The sequence below is a fragment of the Garra rufa genome, chromosome 6, assembly GCF_049309525.1.
Source record: "Garra rufa chromosome 6, GarRuf1.0, whole genome shotgun sequence".
Lineage (NCBI taxonomy): Eukaryota > Metazoa > Chordata > Actinopteri > Cypriniformes > Cyprinidae > Garra > Garra rufa.
In genome coordinates this window covers 2,799,175-2,825,832 of record NC_133366.1, presented here as the reverse complement: position 1 = coordinate 2,825,832, position 26,658 = coordinate 2,799,175, and the positions used below count along the sequence as shown (strand labels likewise).

Below are 26,658 nucleotides of genomic sequence, written 5' to 3'. Positions count from 1 at the left end.
CCCTTGCTAGGTCAAGTGAGCTTGATTGAAGCATGTCAGAAAGATACTTGGCATCACCCAGCACTTTACAAAAGATAACCAATAGCCCAATGAAATGTAAATCTATCTGAGAAAGAATGTCCCTCGCATCCACTGATCTATCACCACTATTTTCAAGTGCTATGTCCTGCAGCACTTTCAAAACTGCTGGAAGTCTGTCCCTCAGATTACGGCATGCCATGTATCTGCATGCCCACCTTACATCTGTAAGTCTCTGTAATTCCCTGGGCTGCTGCTGTGGATATAGTTCTTTCTGAACTGCAAGCCACTTGAGATGAACGTACGAGCCTGATACAAAGTTATAAAGCTTCTGCACAAGAGCAAAAAAGTTAACTGCCTCAGGCACTGATTTTACAGCATCAACAAGAACCAAATTCAAACAATGTGCACTACAGTGCACATAAAATGCAAATCTTGCACTGTTTTTAATCCGTGTAGAGACACCAGAATGCTTACCGCTCATGACAGATGCACCGTCATAGCCTTGCCCCACAAGATTATTTCTGTAGTCTAGGCCATGTTTCTCAAGGCAATCGATTATCATTTTTGTGAGGCCTGCAGCATCTAAGCTTTCAGGTGACTGAAAGTGTAAAAAACTTTCATGGATGGCCCCATTGTAATAGTACCTCACAACTAATGAGATCTGCTCTTTTTTCTTTAAATCTTTGGTTTCATCTACAATTACACTAAAGACTTCACTTTTTTTTACTTCTCTTATTATTTCACTTTGCACCATCTCAGATAAGCCCTCAAGAACTTCATTCTGGATTTGGTGGCTTGTGTACTTAGCATTTCCGCATGCATTCATTCTTTTGTCAATGAGAGGGTCATGCTTTGCTATTTCTTCTAAGATTGTCAAGAAATTACCCTTGTTGTTAGAGTCATCAGACTCTCGATGACCTCTCTGTGCTATATTTTGAGTGGCAGTCAAGAGCAGCACATCAGCAATTGTTTTAATGTACAAACAGTTTTCCTCCACTTTCTTTTTCCGTTCCTCATTAATGAGATCCAACATTGATAAGTTGCTGTTGATAGCCCTTTTATGCTGATTCCAAGCATACATAGCATTGATATGATGCTCTGCCTTTGAATGGAGCTTAACCCAGAATCTTTAAACAGGGCCTTTTTCCAGTTAGAAAATCCTGACTGGGATGTGAAGGCAGATTCTGGTGTATTGGGCAAAGAAAAATGCCTACAGGCAAAACAATAAGTTGAATCTTGACTTACAGAATATTCAAGCCATGAATTGTCCTTATACCAGGAGCTGTTGAAAGCCCTCTTTCTAGTGCCGTGCTGAGTTCTGGGAAATGTTGTCAAACATGGCTGTACAGGACCCTCGTCTCTAGATCTTGAGATGTCTGAAATGCAAAATAAATAATATAAAATAATAGTATAATTTTAAATGTGTCATATCTCTATGGAAATGTACAATTAACAAATCAGCTTACTGACAGCAGCTAACTAAAATGTGTAGTATAAAATATAGGTCTGGCCTACCACTGGGTCCTTTTGGAACCGCAAATCTGGTGCTTGATGCAGCTGGAAGGGGCTCGATGACATCTTCTGTCAGCTCTGGCTCACTGTCTTGCTCAGAGCCAGAGGTCTCTGTCTCATCCCTTGATACATCTATTTACAACACAATCCATTAGTTCCCATAGAATAGTGAAAACACACACACACACACACACACACACACACACACACGCGTTTTTGTGAATTGTGAGGACATTCTATAGGTTTCCATTGTTTATATACTCTAACTATTTTATATTGCCCTAATCCAACCCTCACAGGGAACATTCAAAAAGATTTATAAGCCTTTTGAAAAATGGGGGCATGGGCAATGTCCTCATAAGTCACCTTCTCATGAAATACCGGTCATACTCATACCATTATACAAATTTGTATCCTGATATGTCACAAAGATGCACACACACAAACACAATGAAAGTGTTTAGAAAACCCAAATCCATTTCATTACCAACATATAATTCAAAATATGATAATATAATAATTTACTTATCATCTACTCACTTTGTTGTGAGTTAATAAGTAATGACAGGATTAGATTTTTTTTAGTAGAACTTTCCTGAAACTCAGCTTAAATTCTAACATTGGTTGATACATGTGATTGCCTAGTAGATGCTCTGACCTGCTGGTGGACCTGAAGTCTGACCACACTGACTCTGCCTAGTCTCAGGTATGGAGCTGCTGTGGGATCCAGTGCAAAGGGTAGGGGTAGGGTCTGTTTGAACCTGATCTGCCTGTTTGTGCTTCTTTATAAAGAAGTCTGATATCTCGCCCTTTCTTTTCATGTTTAATTGACCCTGTGCAAAAATATTACAGTCTGGTTACATCTGATCTCGTTGGAAACATATTTATCCTAATTAAAATATCCATTATCATACCTACACATTAAAATCAGCAACCAATCTAAATAACATTATTCTGAAGAAAGTATATGAGCTGGCTATTCCATTTCAACTAAATTTAACTCACAAACAGCTAGCCTAACATTACTTCCCCATTTTAGCAAAATATTTGAGCAACGTATATTAAATATAATAACTTACACACATGGTATGTGCATGTAGCACAAGTATAGCGTTAACTGTCTAAAATGCGAATTGATCATTCTAATCTCATTAAGTTAACTGATGTTGTCGGCGCCTCGTTAATTTACACAGCGGATAATAAATGTTACTCAGCAAACAAACCTTATGATAAACTATAAAACGTATTTCAAATATGATGTTTATTATTCGTCTTACCTTGAAACCGCTCTTGTCTTCGGCTCGTCTTTGATATGAAAATAGTTTGAGCAGCGTTACCGGCAAAATTCAAAAACCTCTTTAGACAAATGAGATGTCAATCAGCATCAGGTAGCCCTACTGCCAACAGCAAATAAAATTTTGGGGTGGCACCCGGGGTGGCCAATCGGATGTCAGGGGTGTCCAGTGCCACCCCGGACACCCCTCTGGCTCCGCCACTGAATAGTACCCAGTATAGGGCTCCATATTTTGTAAAAGGATCTCGATGATCCCTTAATAAAAGTATTGCACTCATCACTTCTGTTGGGAAATATTTTAGTCTTTTTAGTCATTCAAAGTACAAAGACCTTTACTTGCCCAAATATTGAAGACACTGTCTAAAAGGGATGGTGGAAATAAATGATTATTTAAAATTGTCATGTAAGTTGAGGCTTTGTGCAGGTCTAATTGTTTACTGAATCCACAACCTATTAAAGTTAAGGAGCGGGAGCTCCATCGAGCAAAATCTGATTTACATTGGTCCAAAATTGGTATAAAAATCCTAAAAAACTTTAAATGTCTTTAAATGAATTGGTTATAAATATGGCCAGATATTTAAACCCATTCAAGGCTAACTTAAACGAGAATGAGGAGATAGGAAGAGATTTAGTCCCCTGTTGGAGCAAAACGTGTAGCGAACGAACACCATTGGGATGTACTGAGGCGGATGGGAAAGCATAAAGAATTTTCCTAATGCAAAGAACAGGTATTCCCACTCCACCCTGTCGAACGCTTTCTCTGCATCCAATGAAACTATAACTTCAGGGGTGATGGATGAAGGAGAGAAAAGAATGTTCGTCAAAAAAGAATGTCTGTGGGCAGGGGCGTCGTAGTTGGGTGAAAAGGGGGACTAAATTACCAGGGCCCCAAGTGGGGGGAGGGCCCCTGAGGAGTGAAATTTTATTTTCCTTTAAATATAATTTTAAGATCACAATAAATGTTGTTAAGTAATGTAAATCAGTGATGCGCGGGTCAATGTATAAACAACCCTAATCCGACCGACGTTTTCAACTAACGCAACTCGGACCGCAAAAAAAAAAGAAAAAAAAAGAAAGAAAGAAACTATTGTTGTACCCGACCCGCTTCCTGTCTAATATTTGCGACTGACACCAGCGATTATATGCGGCTATATGCAGTGGAGATTCGTTCACTGTCAAACATCATTTGGCATTAATTAGGTAATTTTGTCAAAATAAATGTTCTTGATTACAAGAAAAATACAGATTGTTCTTGTTGTGATTTATTTTGTCTTTCCTTTATACAGATTTAAATAGTTTCGTTTTTGAAGTACTCTAAATTATGTCAGTGATTCTACACGATTAAATATGATCAAGAATTATTTTATTTCGATCTACAGTGTAATAAGAGTTTAGAAAAATATTAGCCTATAGCCATAAATAATATATATATATATATATATATATATATATATATATATATATATATATATATATAGACTACAAGCTTATTCCTTTTTTCTTAACTTTTAACTTCTTATAAAAATTATCAAGAATATTAAATCAACTTAATAGGCTAGGTTAACGAATTTTCTTATACACTGTAAAATCCAATAGTTTACCTTACTTAGATTTACTTAGTTATCTTTACTTAGTTGCTATACTTACTAGGTTGTATTAAGTTACAGCTACTTTCAATGCAAGTAAAACAATTTACTTACTGCTTTGAGTGACACTTACTTAAAATAATTAAGTAACTACAAAGGAACCAATGACATTAACACAACAGTGAGAGGCAGCAGTGCGCTAATTTGTTGCAACGTAACAACAGAAGAAGAAAAGAAAAAGGAGGCGGGGCAATTCTTAGCCTAATAGACTTTTTACTAATTTCCTCCACTTTGGAAGTAATTTTTTTCTAGTTGCATTCAGTCATTCCCCAAAGTCGTCTTGAATGTTAAATTGTCAAAACAACTGAAAAATTAGAGAGAGCTGACTTCATAAATTGATGTTAATTTTCCAAAAATATTTTTGTTTGATCTCACCATTATAGTGGCTAGTGATCCCTTTAGTTGGGCACTTGGGACTTCATTAAAATGTTTATAATTCTCTTTCTGTTCATGCAACATGAAGTCAAAGTTATTTGGTTTCAAAGAAAGAGAAATAAAAAATAAGATTGCTTTAAAAAGGTGATCTAATTTAGAAATAAATCATTAGCTAATGTACTTTTGATGTTGATCATTAATAATCTACAGTTTTATAATAATCACCAGGGATGTGCACAGACATTTTGAGGGGCAGGGGCTCAAGTGAAATAAAGGGCACTTCTCATAATTACGTTTTTTTTTTTCCTTTTTTTTTTTTTTTAACAAAAAAGTATATATATTAACGCAACACTGACTTCCTTATAAAAAAAAATAATTTAAAAAGTTAATTTTATTTTCCTCAAACTCATGCAATTGTTTAATTTTCAAAAGATGTCTACAAAATAATCAGTTCACACAGAAACCATGGTCTCCTTAGTATTCACTGGGTTTATAGAGCAGCAAAGGAAACCATTCAACAATGTGCATGTTTTGAAAACATTTTCTATGCTACTAGAAAAATTCAATAAAAGCCAATGTCATGTATGTATTTGTGGTTGTATGGAATACTATTTTATAAAGGTTTAGAGGAAATAAAAAAAGTTAAATTACTCATAAATAAAAAGTTAATTTATAAATATTGTTATTTTTAATGTTAACTTATTTCTACTCAGTTTTATTGATTAATGTAGCAGATGCAGTTACTCAGATTTACTACATTTTTTAGAGTGTACTGTATCAATCCTCCATCTGTTTGCATCTGTAGATTTCTTTTAAATTCACCAATTTATGCTATGATATATGCTTATTACTAACTTATTTTATTACATGATGGCTTGGTTGAATTCCAATGTAGAATGCGGTCTGTTATTTCTTGATAAAAGACCGCTGTGCGGAGTATGTTGCGTTCACACCGGACGCGAATGAAGCGGCAAGCGCGAGTGATTTACATGTTAAGTCAATGCAAAGACGCGAATAGCCATTCTGCGGCGCGAAACTCGCGAATAGCGCGAATGAAGCGGCGCTTCAGAACTATTCTTCAATAAATATATTTGTTTGACAGGGAAGCTGTGCGCAAACAGGAATATATATTATTTTTCAAAAAAAAAAAAAAAGCACCCCAGAAAAAAGGGCACTTTCTCTCCAGGAATATAAAGGGCAGGTGCTCAAGCCCCCTTTGATGTCTATGTGTGCACGTGCCTGATAATCACCATGTGAAGCTGTAAATGGGGTTGTTACTGTATAATCCTTTACTTTTTGTGGCAATATTTTGCAATCAGCCCCACTTGAGTCAGACACAGGTTTTAACATTCAGCACACTAAACGCAACAATGGTAACAATTCCATATCATTTATTTTTATAAATTGTAACAATATAAATTTTATTTGCTCTTTTTATTGTGCTACTGACACAAGACAAATAAAACTCAAATTAAATAAAAGCAAATAAAATCGGAAAATACAAAAACAACAGTAAAACAAAGCAATTGCATAATTTATTCATGCCCCAATGCATTCTGGGAGTCAGTAATTCTAATTAGCATAGTTGCCCTCAATGTTGCTCAGATTACAGATTCAATTAAGTTAACAAAACTTAAATGACTTAAGCTAATTTAAATCAAAGTGAGTACGGAATACTTTAACTATATTAGTAGATAATACTTAAATTACACTAAATAAAGTTAAGTTAACATTACTTAATTGAATTAAGGCAACGAGTTTGCACAATGTAATTAAGTAAGATTAACAAATCACTTTTTACAGTGTACAAACATAATGAATGCAATTCAAAACGAAGTTTTTATAGATAAATTCAGGAATTATGAATATGACAAAATAATATTATTTTATATATATTAATTGTATAGCTATAATAGTTGTATCAAATGAATAAGGAAATTATAGTGCCTTGAATTGATTAAGTAATGTTTAATTTCGTTCGTTTCGCTCTCTGGAAATGTAAAGAAAAAATACAGTTTTTACTTGGAATTCGTTTTTAATCCCTGGTTTTAAACAAGCATAGACATGAGATCATTTATATGTTATTGCTTGAATAAACGTTTAAAATAGTGCTAGAAATTTTATAATTAAGGAAATTAAACAGACCTAGGCATTTGAAAAGACATAGTGAAATGTGTCTAATAATTCCAAAAAGAAAGAGAAGCATTGGACATAATCAAAATATTCGAGACATTTATTAGGAATACCATTTTCTTAACAATTTAAGATGCTGCATGTGTTTATCAGTCTAATCGAAGTGTGCGTCTCTCCTGCGACTGTCCCAACAAAAATCCCACCTCCTCTCAGAAAATACATAAAACTGACATTACTATATGCGTTTAAAAGTACTGTAGCCTGTTAAAATGGTACAATGGCATTGATCAGTTCAACGTGTTGGAAAATCGGGCATTTTGTCCCGCGTCAGCATTTATTCAACATAGCGCTCAACATTCAAAAGGTAAATATTATTCAGCCAATAAAGTGTAGGTCTATGTATTTCATAGAAATAGTCTAGTACTATACAAACTACAAAGGTTTAATTGTCATCTTTATTTCAAACAACCATTATTTTGGATGACTCGTAACTGCGGGTAACTGTTTTGGATTTTGGATCAACACGTCCCCCTCACTTTTAGAAACAGGTGATTCTGTCCCCCGCACTTTTTTTTTTGACATAGCGCCAATATTTCCGCCCCTGGTATCTGATTTGTTACTTAGATTTGAGTGAAGTAACATTTAGCCAATCACAGCGCGAATCTCTTGGGCGTCTGCCATGAGCTTCAAATCTTGTTGCTCTTGTAAACAGAATGTATTATACTGTATGAACATCACCTTTGGGTCACATGACCATACTGTCCCCCCCACGCGATCGATGTACTACGTCCCCCCCCCTTTTTTTTAGGGGGGGGGGGCCCTTAGCCCAGTCAGTGCACAGGGCCCAGAATTCCCAGCGACGCCCCTGTCTGTGGGTCATATTAGTAGAATTAAACATCTGGGGCCTCATTTATAAAGACTTGCGTAGAAACCATCCTTGATTTTATCTAAGAACTTTTCTGATTTGATCGTAAGAGCGATTCAGAGAAACGAACGTACCACGAAATCCATGCGTACGTCAGTCATTCGGTTATAAATCACAAATGATCGTGGAATTGTGTGCAGCTGAATGTTCCGCCGTCGAAACGCCCCTGCTTAATTAATTAACATATAAAATGAGCTCATTCCTAAAGCAAAAACTCTGTGACAATGGCAAGTAAAAAGGAGCGCAAGAAATCAAATTATAGTGAGGCTGAACTATCTGCAATACCAGGCATTACCACAAGGAAACGGTCGTACGCCAAGCTGGAATCTGACGTGGAGATAAGTACTTTTCCACGTCAAAGACGGTTTTTATAAATCTGTACTTTGACGTGGATTTGATCGTACGAACACTCTAAGATCAAATCAGTGCGTAAGAAAGTTTTATAAATGAGGCCCCAGAACACATAAAATCAACCCAAAATTATTAGTTATACTACAATCACAATAAAAGAGAAGCCGTTTCATCAGCAAGACCACAAAATGACAACTTCATCAACATCAAAATATTTACAGATAGATTCATTAAACCTGTCACTCATATCTTTTAAAGAGGAAATTCACTTCCAGAACAAAACATTTACAGATAATGTACTCACCCCCTTGTCATCCAATGTTCATGTCTTTTTTTCTTCAGTCTCATAATTATCATAATTTGCTTTAAATGATCCAGCCAATGAAGACGGTCCTAGCTAGTGAAACAATTGGTCGTTTTTGAAAAAAAAAAAGACAATTTATATTCTTTTAAAGCTCAAACACTCATCTAAGTCTGTGTGAACTGTGTTGTAGTGGTGATGCATGTTATCGCTCGACTCTTCACGATGATAAAATATGAGCGGACTGGAATGAAGCAGCGATCAGAGAGATCCTCACTATCAGCGCTGAAGTGCAGATCATTTGCCAGTTTAGTTTCAGTTTAGTGCAATGTACACATCACATTATATGTCTCATCCAACTGTCACATGTCTTCACAGGATCTTTAGGGGTTGTGTGTAAAGCACGCACAGATTTGGAAAAATCACTGTGTGAATGAACCAAGCCAAACAATTCTTGGGACACATTATCTGTGTATTTTCTGGAACTGTGTGAAAGAGGCTAACGTTGATGTGCCGCTGGTCTCTTATATTAACTTTGATGTGATGTTGTCTGTGGGTTTGACAAAAGAATGGTGGGACAGTGTTTGGTGCTCAGGGAGGTCACTGAGTAGATCGGACATTACATTTTTAAAGAAGGTGCTGTGTGTATTTTACTGTGGATTGACTGTTTTGAAACTTATATGGTAGTTACATAACCCCTAGACCTCAGTTATCATGAAAAAAGCCAGGCAATTTCAGTTTTTACAATATGAGACCTTTAAATTACCAGTAAACCATCACTTTATAGATTCATCAGACGAGGATCCTCCACAAACTGCTGCAGATATTGAGTCTGAAGACCCACATTCTCTTGACTCTCATTGTGTGTAACATTTTTTTACTGCAATAATAATCACTATATGAGGTGTCATTTATTCTGTTGTGTTTCCATATTCAGGACTGATATCAGTTTGTCATTATGGAGAACAGAGAGAGCAGAGAGAGATCTTCATCTCTTCACAGCTGGGCTGTGTGTCTCTGAAGAGTGACAGATCCATGGATGATCCTCCTATATTCAGTGATGATCCAGTGACCTCTGACCCCAGGTGAGATATAACGCAGTGTTAAGGTCAATTCATATTGCACTGATTGACACTGACCAGCGAGAACAATCACTGGATCACAGAACATCATTTCTCAGACGCTCCACGATTGGACAAACACTGATTCATGTTCAATCAGTGGAAACACACTCTGATCAACAGCAGCAGATTCAGACAGGAGACACACACTGATCCCACAAACCTGACCAAGAGTCTGTTTCTGCTGTTAGTGAACCGACCTTTAGGGTCAACAGACTGACTGAGCTGAAACTGACCATTATTGTCAGAATGGATTAATCTGTTGAATATTTCTTTGACTCATCAGGTGAAAACAATGTTTCACAATGTCAACTAGGGATGGCGAAAACTAAAAAATTTCTTGACCGACCACCAAGCCTCATTAGCCGATTAGTTTAAAATATGGTACGCTATTTGAAATAACAGCCATTTCGAGCCGCGCCTGCAATTTCGCATCTCTCTGCCGCTCTGCCTCCCGCACACACACACACACACACATACACACACACACACACACACACACACACACACACACACACACACACACACACTGCCACTCACATCACTTTTTTAAAATCCCCTACAGCGCGAAACATGAGTCCCGCAAACGCGGCGCCGAAGAGCTTGTTGTATGTAATCGTAGGACAAATGGCTCCTTAGTTTCAAATGGTTTGAGTACAAGGTGATCGCTTTGAAAATAAAGGCGTTTGTCTAGGTTAGAAGCTCATTTGAAACATTGCCACGGCTCATTTAAGAAAATGACTGAAGAGACGCCGCTTTAGTTGAGGTAGTGCTAAGTTACTATATTTAAGCACTGTATCACACAAGTTGCAACTTACATCTGTCTCATTCTTTTTGGTGAAATGGTCCCACACACTACTTTTCTTTGCACGCTTCTTCCTGTCGTCTGCCCTGGCTCTAACCTCGAGTGTTTTAGCCTGTTGCCTTCACTTTTCGCAAACCTTGTGAGCGCGCGAACCCAAACGCTGTGACCTCGCACCAAATGTTTTTATTGGTTTATTAAGTACAAACAGGCGAGTTATGAAAAATTGAGTGTGAGGGATAATTTGTTCACTTAACACAAAAAGATGAGGAATGAGATGGCTAACTGTAGTAGCGTATAGTCCACTGTCTATAATAGCCTAATTTAGATATCACTTTTTTTTTTAACCGACTACCGACAACTTTGACCAGTTAACGTTGATACGGTCAACCACCGGTCAAACGGTCATCGGTTAACATCCCTAATGTCAACACAAGATGACTGCACTAAATTATAGACCAGGGCCCATATTCATAAAACATCTTTGTGCAAAGAGTTGCTCCTAGTGACTAAATTCTAAAAAATAAATTTAAAAATTTGAGTGTTTCCTCTTAAAATAAAAGAAAAGATCCTGGTAAAGAAAAAAAAATAAAGAAAGGTAAAGAAAAAATAATTCAGAAAACATCTTTACCCTTAAAAGAGGTCTTAAGGTGCAAATATTGCACAAAATGCACACAATGCATGACAGCAAATGAATAAGATGGCACATGTGAGATTGTGCAGAGATAATGTTTGTGACTGATTTTATTAGAGACATGTCAACCTCTTTGACATAGTGCAAGTAATCACTAGATTTATTACATTAACATGTTTGGGAACTGGAAACAATGTAACTATGCAGCAGTGATGATTTAGTTCTGTTTACAACCTTCTATAAGCAAAGAGATCACACACAATTACAGCACTTTCTGAAAATCAGCTTATTAGAATGATTTCTGAAGAATCATTTGACACTGAAAACTAGAGTAATGATGCAGAATAAAATCAGCTTTAAGCACAGCAAAAAAATAATAGAAATGTCATATTTTGTTGTAGCCATGACTTATACCTGTTTCACACGTCCTCCGTCTGCAGTCTGTGTGCGTTACGAATGCGGTGCAGAAGCAGCACGGACTCGGTTTGCTTTCACACAGGTTTGCAGTCCTCAGTTCCTGATCCATGACTGTTTACCACAAACACACCATTTATCCGTTATTTTGATTTCAAATACAAACATGCTTTTCCAGCATGTGATCCTCTTTTATCACACTACACTAATACAATAATACTAGACATATTCACGTCTAAACTCAACAAATATAAACAACATATTATTCAATGCACTTGACTTATAGATTTGTATATTAGGTTGCTCAAGCAAGTTGCAACACATTTAAACACAGTATCGGTATCCCTGTTGAAAATGTTTTGGTGCTGGTTTATGGGTGTCGTTGACCAGCTAAGGACCAGAATAAACCAGCTAAAACCAGCACCAAAACATCCCTAACCAGTATATGCTGTTTTTTTTCAACAGGAATAGCTTCATTTTCTTATTGAAATTGGGCTGTCACAAATATTTTAAAACTTACCACAGACAGAAACAGTCGGCTCTTGTGCCTTTCTTTCACATTAAATCTTTATTAAAAACAATCCCTTAAGGAACTTTTCTACCTGGACAAATGCATCTATTATGTTGCCTTGTTTATTTAAAAGTGAACTTTTCCTAGTGTTCAATCGAGCCAAAAAGCCACGTGTTGACTGTAAAAGACAGCAGACTTTCTAGAGTGAACGCTCCAATCCGTTTACATGGATGCGGAAAACAATATGCAGCGCATTCGCACTACAGACGGAGTATGTGTGAAACAGGTGTTCTGTTCTAGAAAATAGGAGTTTAATGCGTAAACAAACCTGAGTGACTAAAGTTAGACAGGATTATCAGAGATAGATAAAAAGTTTTCATTAACATTAAACATTTGGGTTACACTTTGTTTTGATGGTCCCTTTAACACATTCTGTTGACTATAATCAATGCTGCAGCTCTCACTAGAGTGTTAGTAGAGTATTAGTAGACTGTTAGGGTTAGAAGTTGACATCTACTTGCAAACTTACTTACAGTCAGTAGAATGTCTGTTGAGACACCATCACAATAAAAGAGTTAGTAGATATTTATCAGACAGTCTATATTCATGTAGGCACAAAGTTACTTATTACAACAGAATGCTCAAAAGGATCATCAAAATAAAGTGTTACATTTATTGTTCTATATGCTTATTTCCCTTTTAATTTGTGTATCGCTTTACCTAATTAACATCCTGTATAATTATGCTAGTATTTGCTACCATATATTTTTGCAAATAGACTACTGTAAATGGCTGTATTAATGCACATGTGGGATGATAAATGAGAGTGTTTTTATTTACAAATGAAACGATGTGAATGATCCTCAGTGGAACACTATAGCATTTATAAGTATAGTCTGTTAATTAGCGAAAATTATATAAAAGACATGTTCAATTTTAAACATTCTATTTTATATTTTAATATACTTTAGTGTATAATTTATTCCCCTGAAACAGGCCTAATTTTGAGCATTATTACTAAAGTCTTTGCATGATCTAATCATTCTAATAAACTGATTTATTATCAATGTTGGAAACAGGTGTGCTGCTTCAAATGTTTTTGAGACCTTTCATACTTTTTTCAGGATTCTTCAATGAATAAAAAGTTAAAAAGAACACTGTTTATTCAAAATATAAATTTTGTGTTAAAATATACACTACCATTCAAAAGTTTAGGGACAGTAAATTGTTTCTTCTTTAAGAAAAAAAAGAGAAATGAATACCTTTATTCAGCAAGGATAGTAAATGGATAAAAAGTTATAGCAAAGTATATTGTTAGAAAAGATTACTATTTTGAATAAATGCTGTTCTTTTTAACCTTTTATTCATTAAAGAATACAAAATAAGTATCACAGCTTCCCAAAAAATATATATTAGGCAGCACAACAGTTTCAACACTGATAATAAACCAGCGTATTAGAATGATTTCTGAAGGATCATGTGACACTGAAGACTGCAGTAATGATGCTGAAAATCCAGTTTTGATCACAGAAATAAATTACATTATAAACTATATTAAACAATATGGAACAATGTGCATTGCAAAAAGTGTTATGCAAATAAACTTAAAATGAAGTTAATATGCAAGACAATAATTTGACAAAAAATATAAGAATAACATCTGTATTGATTTACTGTCATTTTAACTTCAGTACTTTTTCATGATTATAATGTATTGTCTTTTGTTGTTGTTGTGTCAGCAGAATAAATGAAGTCTCCAACTTACAGTTTAGACCCTCTGCCATCCGTCTGACCAGTACATTCACTCCTGTTACACCGATCCTGAATAAACATGATCAGCCTATGAATGATGAACTACAGAGAGTCAAAGACAGACTCAAAACCAGCATGAAGAACAAGTATGAGAGATTATTTGAGGGACTGAAACTGCAAGAGAATGAAACCCTCCTGAACAGCATCTACACACAGCTCTACATCATAGAGGGAGAGAGAGAAGGAGTGAATGAAGAACATGAGGTTTTACAGATGGAGAAAACAGCCAGAACACAACACTCACAAGACACTCCGATCTACTGCAATGACATCTTTACAGCCTCATCTGAACCAGGATATGAGGAGAAAGACCAAATCAAGACTGTTCTCACTAAAGGCATCGCTGGAATCGGAAAAACCGTCTCTGTGCAGAAGTTCATTCTGGACTGGGTCGAGGGAAAAGCCAATCAGGATGTAGATTTCATGTTTGTGCTTCCATTTCGAGAGCTGAACTTGATCCGAGATCATCAGTACAGTCTTCACAGACTTCTGCTGGACTTTCATCCTGAACTTCAAGATCTGGACTCAAAGATTTATGAGGAGTGTAAAGTTGTGTTCATCTTTGATGGTCTGGATGAAAGCAGAATCACACTGATGTTTTCAGATGATCAGAAAGTTTGTGATGTGACTGAGACTTCATCAGTGGGTGTGTTGATGTCAAACCTCATGAAAGGAGAACTGCTTCCCTCTGCTCTCATCTGGATCACCTCCAGACCAGCAGCAGCCAATCAGATCCCCTCCAAATACATCAACCGTCTGACAGAAATTCAGGGATTCAATGAGCCTCAGAAGGAGGAATATTTCAGGAAGAGAATCAGTGACCAGGATCAAGCCAGCAGAATCATCTCACACATCAGAAGAGCAAGAAGCCTCCACATCATGTGCCACATCCCCGTCTTCTGCTGGATCTCATCCACTGTGCTTCAGAAGATCCTGAAAGAAGATCTGAGTGCAGAAGTCCCTCAAACTCTGACTGAAATGTACATCCACTTCCTGCTGATTCAGATCAACATGAGGAACCAGAAGTATGAAGAGAGAGATCCAGAGAAACTCCTGCAGTCCAACAGAGAAGTGATTGTGAAACTTGCTGAAGTGGCTTTCAAACAGCTGATGAAGGGCAATGTGATGTTCTATGAGGAGGACCTGATTGAGAGCGGCATAGACGTCACTGATGCCTCAGTGTATTCTGGGATTTGCACTGAGATCTTTAAGGAGGAATCTGTGATTCATCAGAGGAAAGTCTACAGCTTCATTCATCTGAGCTTTCAGGAGTTTCTGGCTGCTTTCTATGAGCTTTACTGCTATTTAACGAAGAACACAGAGACACTGGATGAATTCAGATCTTACAGATTTAATAATGACTCTCTGTATGGTCTACTAACATCAGCAGTAGATAAAGCTCTTTACAGAGAGAATGGTCATCTGGATTTGTTTCTGCGGTTTCTGCTGGGCGTCTCACTGGAGTCCAATCAGAGACTCTTACAGGATCTACTGACACACACAGAGAACATCTCAGAGGACATCTGGAGAACCACAGAGTACATTAAAGAGAAGATCACAGATGATGATGATTCTGGTCTCTCAGCTGGTGAATCCATCAATCTGTTCCTCTGTCTGCTGGAAGTGAAAGATCAGACTCTGTCCAGAGAGATTCAGGAGTTTGTGAAATCAGACAAACACTCAGATGAGAAACTCTCTCCTGCTCACTGCTCAACAATCTCCTACATGATTCAGATGTCAGAGGAGCCGCTGGATGAACTGAACCCCATGAAATACAACACATCAGATGAGGGCAGAAGAAGACTGATACCAGCTGTGATCAACTGCAGAAAAGCTCTGTGAGTGTTTAATCATTAACTATAGTATCATATTAAATAATGAATCTGACATCTTTAAAATAAATGTTCCTAATGAGGGATTTTCTCCTAAATAACAGGCCAGAATCTTAAATGAGTCACAGCACTCTTAATACAGTAGATAGTTGATCAAAATGTGTGTTAGTGCTGCAGTAAATACACTCAGTCTGATGTGAAACTCATTCATTAAATCAGCAGCAGATGAAGCAAAGAGACAGACACTATTCATCAGTAAAGCTGGAATTCAGACATTTTCACTTGTGAATGAAGATAAAATAGTGACACATTACTGGTAATATCTATAGCAATAATAATTTAACATTTAATCTTCACTAATTATTCATAATAAATGTTTAATGTTCCAGCTGTTTGACTATTACAGCACCTATTATGAGAGATATAGGTTTAGTTTTCTAACACATAATTACTTTGTCACCATCAGGATCAAATTAATGTCACAACAGGTTTAGAAACATTTCAGCAGGTCACACATGTTCTTATTCATTATCTGTCCATCTTTGACACATCTATTCTGGTTTACAGAACAGCCCTCATGACAAGACAACAAATATATGTCCATGAGATAAGAAAATGATGATCAGTTTATTTCATGAAATTGTTCCTTTGAATGAGTTAAAACATGAAAGCGCTGTATTTATGTGAAACAAGTAAATGGTCACAATTTGTCAGAAGTACAATCATAATATTTATGTCACAATTGTAAGTTCAGTGAAACTCTTCTGGGTTGGAGCCTTGTATTTTAGCCAGAGCCAGACGGACCCCAGCGGACTTATTTACGGCCCTAGGGCTGAGCTGGACAATTCTCAGGTCATAGCTCAGATGTGGGTCTGGATCGGGCTTGTTTTAGGCTTCTCCTTATGTTTATATTTTACACATTCATCAATAATGGTGCTGGAAAAACTTGGCATGCTGGTGGAAACAACACGATACCAGGCTACTGCGACTATCAACAGCGGCTCGAATGGAGTTTCGTATTTTAAATTATTTCCACTGAAAAAAATCTTAAAGAGTGATCATCTGAAGCCTCCATGTCCTGCACTTCAGCTTCCACTCTCCACACAAACGACTGGATATGGGTCTAGCAGCACACATTTATATCGGTTAAGCATTTAACATTGTGATATGCTTGAACTGTTGTATATCTAGAATTTTTATTTTAGGCAAGTCGTGATGATTTAAGAAGACTAAATTGATCAAACATATGCTCTGATCAACTCACTGTCTGCCGCTTGATCGTTACTTTAAAAAAATGAAAACTTACATTTAACAAACAAAACAGATAAACAGATATCCAGATATGTACTCACTCTCTTGTCATCCAAGATGTTTGTGTCTTTCTTTCTTCTGTCGTAAGGACATTATGTGCCCAAACTAAAGTGCCCGAAGTGCAAAGGTGCTGCATATCAATGCACTGCTCATGAGGATATCAGCCGACAGCTTTAATACAACAGTTACACAAGAAGTTATTATTAATTGACTTACATTGTCTGACTGTAACACTATTGTCTGATTTTGCTCTAATTTGTCATCACAAATAGTTTGAAACAAGTCACAAATGAGCCACTGCGCATCTCCATTCAAACACAGCGGTGTTTAGTTTATAAACTAATGTGTTTTCAACGAATTAATGATTCAGTTTTCCATTCATAAAGACAGTCACTTGTTTTATTCCTGAATAAATCAGCTGTTCATACAAATCAAATAGATGATATGATTCAGTAATTAAATCAGTTTTAAATATATTTTCAGAGATTTAAATCATTTAATATTTCTATATTCAAAATGTTATGTTTAAAACATTAATCTCAACATGAATTTATGAATTTGATTGCTCTCTTGCCGCCTCTGAACCTCATTAAACATGAAAATACACCTACAAGACACTTTTGTTCTTCTGTGCCACTTCTGTAGTACAAATGAATTTAGTTAATGATTTCATTTGATTAGTAACTTATTCTTCTTCTACTTGTTCTTTTCTGTTGTTTTGTCATTGCACTATTAAAAACCTCTTTACATGTCTTTATTATTATTATTTATCTCTTCCAGACTTTCTGGCTGTAATCTCTCTGCTCAGTGTTGTGAGAGTTTGTCATCAGCTCTTCAATCCTCAAACTGTGTCCTGAGAGAGCTGGATCTGAGTAACAATGACCTGCAGGACTCTGGAGTAAAGATTATTTCTGATGGACTGAAGAGTCCAAACTGTCAGCTGCAGATACTGAGGTACTGAAGAACATATAAAGGATAAAGTACAGTCAGACAGTCATAATGTTGATTGTGTGTCTGTAGATGATCTGTCTGTGTGTGTCTGTAGGTTGTCAGGCTGTATGGTGACAGAGGAAGGCTGTGGTTATTTGTCTTCAGCTCTGAGTTCAAACCCCTCACACCTGAGAGAACTGGATCTGAGCTACAATCACCCAGGAGAATCAGGAGTACAGCTGCTCAAACACAAACTGGAGGATCCAAACTATAAACTGCAGATACTAAAGTATGTCAAACACTGATTCTGACATAATAAATGTGTGTGAATGATGCAGATCTACATTAATGTGTGTTTGTGTGTTTATAGTGTGGATCATGGAGGAGAGATCATGATGACAGCTGGACTGCGAAAGTGTAGGTCTACAAACACACACTCACTCACTCACTCACTCACTCACTCACTCACTCACTCACTCACTCACTCACTCACTCACTCACTCACTCAATTCAATTCAGTTCAATTCAATTCAATTCAAACAGCTTTATTGGCATGACAGAAGCACATTTTGCATTGCCAAAGCATACATAAGAATAGAGAATATATACAACAGATGGTAATTTGGAGCAATCAAGTGAATTGAAATGACATTTGAAGAAGTAAAATTGAATGACAGATATTAGAACAAACATAATGAATAGTAAAAACTGTGTAACTCTTTGTTCTGTCTCTGTCATTCCATGCACAAGAACATGGTCTATTACAGTAGCTCTAACTTAATCTGAAAAGACTGTTTTTGGTTTTGCTCTTGCTCCTCTTCCATCATCTGGTATTTGCACTCTTCTGTAACTCTCAAAACAACGGATGCAGCCGTGCCATCTGTGCACTTTGAACTGGCTTTGATTTTGTATATTTAAGTAAGGAATAATTGACTTCGGGCCGTAGAATTCTACTAAAATAATGCACATCCGAGGTGGTGATGCGGTCACGAAGTGAAGCGGAGCATTATTTTCGTAGAATTCTACGGCCCGAAGTCAATTATTCCGCTTATACTACAGTTACCACACCTCAAGACATTGATCAAATTAGGGGTGTGCGATATGACGATTTTTGATCGTGGACGATTAAAATGTCTCCACGATCTGCTTTTGAATAAATATCGTAGTATCGTGCTACAGTGTGCCTCCGTCTTAATATACTGTACATTCACTCACGGGACACTGCACTTATTCATATTCGCGATCACAAAAGTACATTATTTGAATGTGCTTCAAAGTCTTGCCCGGTAAAATAACGCCATTTGGTCCGCGCGCTGTTCTGGCATGCGCTTCATGAGCGCGTAAACCTGAAGCACGTGCGCTAAAATCTGTCAAACAGCACCTGATTACTAAACTGAGCTATCAAAAACACGCAAGGATTACATATAAACACAGTCGGTTGTCTAAAGTGAAAGTAAACAGTTAAGAGAAAAACGGATTTTCATTTTTGGGTGATGATACACTAATAAAACAAAACACAAAGGAAAATCACTCACTGCTCTTGACTGAAGAACTTCAATACAGTTGCTTTAAATGTTGCTTCTATGTATAATTTATGTATATAATGTATATAGTGTTTTATTTTTATATTTGTTAATTAAATTTCTTGAATGCTACTGATAAATACATGGACTGTACCTGAAATTTAAAGCACTGTTTGTTTTATTTGTATAGTAGGCCTATGTGTATTTGTAACATGTAGCTTATCTTTGTTCTTATTTTTTTAAAACAAAGAAAATAATGACAAAGATTTTTTGTCTTCGCCCACTTTGGCTTAAATATCTGCCATTCTTTTTATTTTATATTTTGTTACCTTGTAAGGTTTTGGTTTTAAAATAGAAAAATTAATTTGGCTGTACTACTCAGACAACTTGTAAAAAAGTAAAACCAACATGACAAAGAATCGTGATAAAATCGTGAATCATGATATTTCTTGAAAAAATCGTGATATGATATTTTTACCAAATCGCCCACCCCTAGATCAAATGATATATTTCAAGACATTCGTCCCGTTTTTATCCTTAAAACCCTATTGTGAGTAGGATTAATTTCTTACGCAGCTCATTCAACAGCTTCGTTGCTAGTTCCAAAACGTCATTTTAGACCTAGTAACGACGCTTGAGCTGTTGATAGCAAAATAATGCCGTTAATAATGAAGTTTAGACAGACCGACTGACAAGCAGACAGACGGAAAGAGTGAGGGAGAGAAACTAAGTGTATGACTTTACCTCTCTCACGTCTGTGTCTCTCAAGGGTGACTGGCAGCATCGTCTCTACTAACAGTTAAACTTTAAGTTAATTTTCTTCAAGAACACGCCGTTGTTTCCTCGCGTCTGAGAGCTGTCATGTCGTTTTTAAGTTGTTAATCGTCAGAGCAGCGCTAACAACATTAGCGCGAATGCTAACGCGAGTGCAAACTGTAACGTTATGTGTGTGCGTCTGTGAGGTGAGTGAGAGAGGACGAGAGAAATAGAGTTTGTGCTTTCCGTACATAATAAAACTTTTATCCTGATGTTTACTGTATTTATTAGTTTGTCCAGTGTCATTGTGGGTTTTAGTTATTTTGCTGTTTTGGGCTGAAAGGACCTTGAAATAACTGAAATCGTATGGCGAAGTGATATAGACATGCACTGCGGTCTAAAGCTGCCTGGAACTACGTTCGCCGTGCGTTTCCCTGAATATAATGCACACCTCTAGAACGTTCGTCAGCCAATCAGATTCAAGCATTCAACGGCCCTGTAGTATAACATATTCTTATTACACGGCTCTTTGGAATGCTTGATTCTGATTGGTCAGTTGAGACATTTGCAGGTTCGTTCTTTTCAAATAATCACCGCTCCAAAGTAATAACGCATAGCCGGTACTACTTGTATGTTTAAAATCCCTCCGTGCCAACAAAGATTACCGTTTGGCGCCATCTTGTGACAAACACTGGACAACCACAATTAACAATGGAAAATTTGGACATTAATCTATTTAAATTGTCTTACTAACGTACATAGTTTGAATGTTAGTCACGTGGTACTATATCATTTCGCGGAAGGATAAAAATGTTAATTTAAAACAAATATGCCAATAAAAGGTTTCAAATTCATATTCATGTCCAGTTTTTTTCCTTATGTGGCAAGTAGCCGTGTAATATGCGGGATAATGTACAGGCAGCCGGTAGTTATCGCAGAAATAAGCCCCTTCAGTGTGAACTACCGGCTGCCTGTACATTATCCCTTACATAAACAAGCGTGAAGAATTTTGAATTATTGTGTGTAAATGACAACAGCCGTGTTGCGGTTGTGCTTCACTTTTGCTTTCTTGTGTTGATGAGGATGTAATGAGGAAGAGGAAAGTAGATGAAGAGTCCTCAAGGCAAGATGAATGTGGAGTTGCTGGTGTCTTTGGTGTCTGAACACAAAGAGCTTTTTGACAAACGCCAGAGCGACTATAAAAATCTGGATAAGAGGGAGTTGTTATGGAGAGGAATTCAACGTTCTGTTTCGCAGTTAACAAAAAAGTGTGTGAATGGTTTTGACAAGCACATAAATACTGGCTCTCTGTAATTACGGATAATTGTGTGCTAATTGAGCTCAAACTTTGCAGACTCAAGTGAACAATAATGAATGCTAGTGTTTCTAAATGACCACATGGTCTTTGAGGAGAAATGTAGGGATTTGTGTGTAGAGTTTTACAGTAACAGTTCACCAAATCTGACTAAAGCAGGGGAATAGTGTTTATAGTTTAGGGAAATGGGTGTCATTTTTATGGTTTTCAAATTTTAGTTAAAAAGCCTGGATATAATGTTTTTGCAACTGAGAAAAACTGTAAATAGTAAAATATATCCCAATATTACTGCTCTTGCTGTATTTTAGATCACATAGATGCAGGCTTGGTGAGCAGAAGACAATAAAAATGAGGCACTGATCTATTAGTGTGGCATCTTCATCGCTTGTGTTTGAAAAAGGAAATCAAGATACTTCCTGTTAGATTTTTGGGTGTAACATAGAGAATGTATTGTGTGTTGTGTTTTGCAAAAAGTGCTTTACGAAATTTAAAACCGAGTCAAAGACTGAGAATTAGTGTATGGTTTTGCAGATTTGGTGTGTGCTTCTGGTGTTTGAGTGTCAGCTTTCACAAATTGTGTGACAAGTAAAGATTGTGTGTGTAAGCAGATGACAAAAACTGTAAGCTACATCCATATTAATCTAGATACATTGGAAAATGCAAGTTTTTCTCAATATTTTGGCCTTTTATCCACACAAAGACTTATGGTTTTTCTGGCATTGTTGTTTTATATTATGACACAAATTGCACTTGCAAGTCCATCCATCTTCCACTTTAAAATTTTGTAAAAAGAAAAAAAAAAAAAAAAATTAAAGTAAATTCCATTTGGAAAAAAAACTAGAAAATGTTGTCTTTTTTGGGATGAGTTTTGTTTGGCAGCTGTTGTTACCAGTCATTTGATAATTTGTTTAACAGTGTGAGAAATGCATATATCTGATTGGCTGACGAACGTTCTAGAGGTGTGCATTATATTCAGGGAAACACACAGCGAACATAGTTCCAGGCAGCTTTAGACCGCAGTACATGTCTATATCACTTCGCCATGTGATTTATACGATACGATATATTTCTATATATGTATGTATATACATATATATATATATATATATATCAGGGCTGGGCGATAAACGATAACGATATATATCGCGATAGACAAGAGATCGATATCAATAAAAAATATGTTCGATAAAATGTTCGATATTTTGTATTCTTCGTCGGCCGCCCAGCCCCCCTTTAACGTCCAGTTAATTGTATTTTCTATATAGTGCCAGGTCACAATAGAAGTAAAGGTTATCTTTCCTACAGAACGGGTCCTTGTTGTTGTATTAAACAAACTAAATAGCCTTATGTTATAGCCTTATGTTCATGCGGCGCTGCGCAGACCGATCGGCGGCTGACTTGAAGTAGTGCATGCCGGTTAGAAATTTTGTCCGACTTGAACCGAGTCAGTCCTCGCTGCAGCCTGTAGCGCGATGATGTAGCTGGATCAGGTCCAATACGTACTGGACGTTGTAACCGGATGCGCGGTGGTTTGTTTTGCTGATATTTCAATATAAACAGTCACAGAAGTGAAAACAGCTTGATCTGACAGCTATGATCAGTTTGTATATTGAATCTAATGTTTAATGTTGTTTTTTCCCCATATATGTACATGCCCTGCTGACACTGGGTTCTGCTTCAATTTGCTGATCAATGCAGATCACTGTAGAAAAATGAGTAGCCATTAAAGAAGGAACTCTTACCAATCAAAATATCATTAAGCACACTCTTTCTTTTGACATTTGACAAGATTTTTTTTTGTGGTTTTATTTTTCCATTTCCCTTGAAAGTGTAGGTATTTCAAGTACTTTACATACCTTATTGTATTGTAACTTTAGGATTAAAATGACATAGAGACATATTTTTAAAATGACACATAAAATAACAACTTTTTGCTTCCACTCAACAATAAATATGTTGTAGGCCTATATACACTCACTGAAAATAATACTTGAAAAAGATTTTATTATGCTTTTAATCCATTACATTTAAATTAAAAAGCTCTAAAGTTAAGCAATTTAAAACTTTAAAAATGTAACATTTTGCCTGTGTAGAGAGCATCACATCACAATTTAAGCATCACATTTGTGTAAATTATTATTCATCAGTTATTACTTATTAATATTCATCACTAGGCCTACTAGTACGAATATCATCACAATACAACATTGTCCCTTTAAACCAGCGCATTCGTCTTATATTCAGACTACTTCGCATGCTACTTCGCATGTGTCTATCACGTCAGTAAAACAAACCACCGTGCACGCGCCTAACTCCATTAGCAAAAAAGATCAAATTAACTAATATTTCATCATTAACCTACTATTACTACTTGCAAAATTTCATATTCACCGCTGCGAATTCTCTCAACAAAATCCTTTATTTATTATTTAAAAAAAAAAGAGGTTCAACAGTATATCCAAACTATTTCATCATCCAAAAATCTTATGGCTTCTAAAACTATCAATTTGTTTCATCTTTTTTAATTTATATTGTTTAAGGTTTTGTTTTGTTTTGTATCTTTTTATTTTTTATTAATTTAATTATATACATGTATAATGCTGACATTTTTGTACTTTTGTGCTTTGTACCTGGGCAATAAAAATAAAAATAAATAAATAAACGTCCAGTACATATTGGACCTGATCCAACTACGTCATCGCGCTACAGTCTGCAGCGAGGGACTCTTGCTTGAACCGGCGCCGACGCCACCTGACGTTCACGTGTGGCATCAAAGTAACGCGAGAGCGTTTCGAGAACAGCCGGCTTTCTCAGCCAGCGCAACATTTCAGAAGGGACTGCACTATGGAACGCCGTTGGAGACTATAGGCTGTGATGACGTCACAGCTCCTCATGATTGGCCACATCCACCACGTGACGATGATCACGCGTGTTTCGTGCATAACAAATCAATAGGCCTATGTCACGCAACAATTGAACGTCTCTAAGTGGGGTGACGGCAGTTCCGGTTAGCTTTTTAGGGACGTTCTAAAACGCCTAACGTGGCTTAATGTACATAAAAAACTACCAGGAAACCCCACATTTCTGTCAAACCTTACTTGGAACAAACAGTAACTACTATCTAAAGAACGAGTCCTTATTCGACAGGTAAAGTGAATAATATCACGTTAAGCGTTTTCTCCCTCATAGAAGCCCGTTATACGGAAACAGCGTAACGTGGTTTAACGTATCTCAACGACTAGGGAAAACAAACGTCTGTTAAATTTCAGTTATAATAAATACTTGCTGCTGTCAAACGAATGAAATATCATTCAGCATATAAAGTGAATAATATCACGTCAAGCGTTTTATCCCTATATAACTCCATTAAGGAAAAAGCATAACATGGTTTGTTATAATGGACTTCTATGGGGGAGATCACTTTGTATGCTGAATAAGAGCTCGTTCTTTTGACAGCAGCAAGTATTTATTATAAGGAAAATTTAACAGAAGTTCGGTCTTTCCTGATGGCTGTTGAGGAACGTTAAACCACGTTAAGTTGTTTCCTTATTATGGGCTTCTATGAGGGAGAAAACGCTTAACGTGATATTATTGAATGTCAAAGTCAAGTGTATTTATATAGCAGAGATAAGTGTAATTCATGTGTCAGATAAAACATCCTTTTTAATTAATCGAATTTTGTTTTATTTACAATCATTGGTGGGAATACATAGATGGGGTGTAGTATTTTAAGTTTCTTCCGACCACTTTGCGAGACGTAGATGCTCTCCTTGTTGAAATGCAAACTGCAAACGAAAGTGCTGCCCCGGAGAATATTAAAAGAAGGCCCCTCATCTCTCTTTATTAATCTCACCCAAGACTTGCGTAGTGTTTCGTCGTAAAGCAACCTGGTACGCTTCAAGAACAACTGCTGCCATTGTTTTTATCGTTGCAGTAGCGTTACTAGCAATGACCGGAAGTTCTATTACCCTACTCCGCGTTCCGGAAGCAGGAAGTGAGACATAGGCCTATTTGCATGCCATTTCATAAATAGTTTACGATCTTTTGACTGCAGTACATTTTTTTCCCTTAAATTCTTTATATTGGATTTGTGCATAAGTTTATTATTGTACTTTTTTCATACAGACCACTTATAGTATTTAGCTGCATATTTAAGTGATATTTTTTATGGAGTAACTAAAATGTCACAGACATTTAATGTAATGTGGTCAACACTGATTGATGCTGAAATCTGTAGTTTCTGCTTCACTTGCATGTGCTGCATTTCTTTCAACAAAAAAGGTATTTCTATAGCTTCCAGTTCATCTGCAATAAAGTAGGCAAACGCCACGTGATCTGCCATGTTTGAGGAAGCAACGAGATCCCCAACGTGTCCGACTTGACGGTGTTCTGAAATATTCGGTGCCTGAGATTTTCTGTGACACTGGGCGGAGCTAACATGAATATTCATTAGTTTCCTGTTTCATGTTAAAGTCCCCCTGAAATCAAAATTAAAGTTTTTTGGCTTTTAGTATGAATATATTAGCCTTAAGGTGATCAATAAGCTAGTGTGCTGCAAAACAAAGACAAAATTCGCATTTACAAGATATGGGCATTCAAAACTTACAGTCTCGTCACTTCCGCCAATATGAATCAACGATTTTGATGATATCACTGTGCACTTCAGTTTCTCATCAAACGTTCTGTCCAATCAAATGCTCTCTAGAGTCCGTAGTGTCCCGCCCCCTACACAGAGACCCGGAGCAGATCATATGCGCTCATATGTGCGGACGGCATGTATTAAACTACACAGCCTTAGCATGATTATGATTACTATTTTGTTTTAGCAAGTTTCATATTGAATTTGTGGGGTAATTAATTAGTCTGTGGCTGTCATAAGCTTACAAATGCGGCTTTACCGAGCTCAACGGCTCTTGCCCGAGCAGATATTAATGGAACGCTATTGGCTATTCAAAATTAGTGGGCGGGGCTGGGCGATATGTTTTTGTTTCAGTTAAAAGTACGTCACCACATAGAATAACGCTGCATGTTTCAAGGCACTTCAGTGGACCTTTAAAGCGCCACTAAAAATTTTAGTGCTCCTTGGACCATATAAACTGTTTTCGTTACTGTAAATTAATTTAATTTCAGCATCGGATC

The 26,658-nt window shown here is 36.7% G+C and overlaps 1 protein-coding gene across 1 annotated transcript in view; it reads left to right on the top strand.

Annotated features, from left to right (window-relative positions):
• The window catches only part of LOC141336181 (NLR family CARD domain-containing protein 3-like), a 48,995-nt gene that overhangs the window by 14,624 nt on the left and 7,713 nt on the right, over nt 1-26,658 (top strand). Inside the window, exons 9-12 of the mRNA XM_073841720.1 lie at nt 15,240-15,690; nt 17,776-17,949; nt 18,041-18,214; nt 18,296-18,342. Coding sequence (XP_073697821.1) covers nt 15,240-15,690; nt 17,776-17,949; nt 18,041-18,214; nt 18,296-18,342 — 846 coding nt within the window. The remainder of the gene's footprint in view (nt 1-15,239; nt 15,691-17,775; nt 17,950-18,040; nt 18,215-18,295; nt 18,343-26,658) is intronic.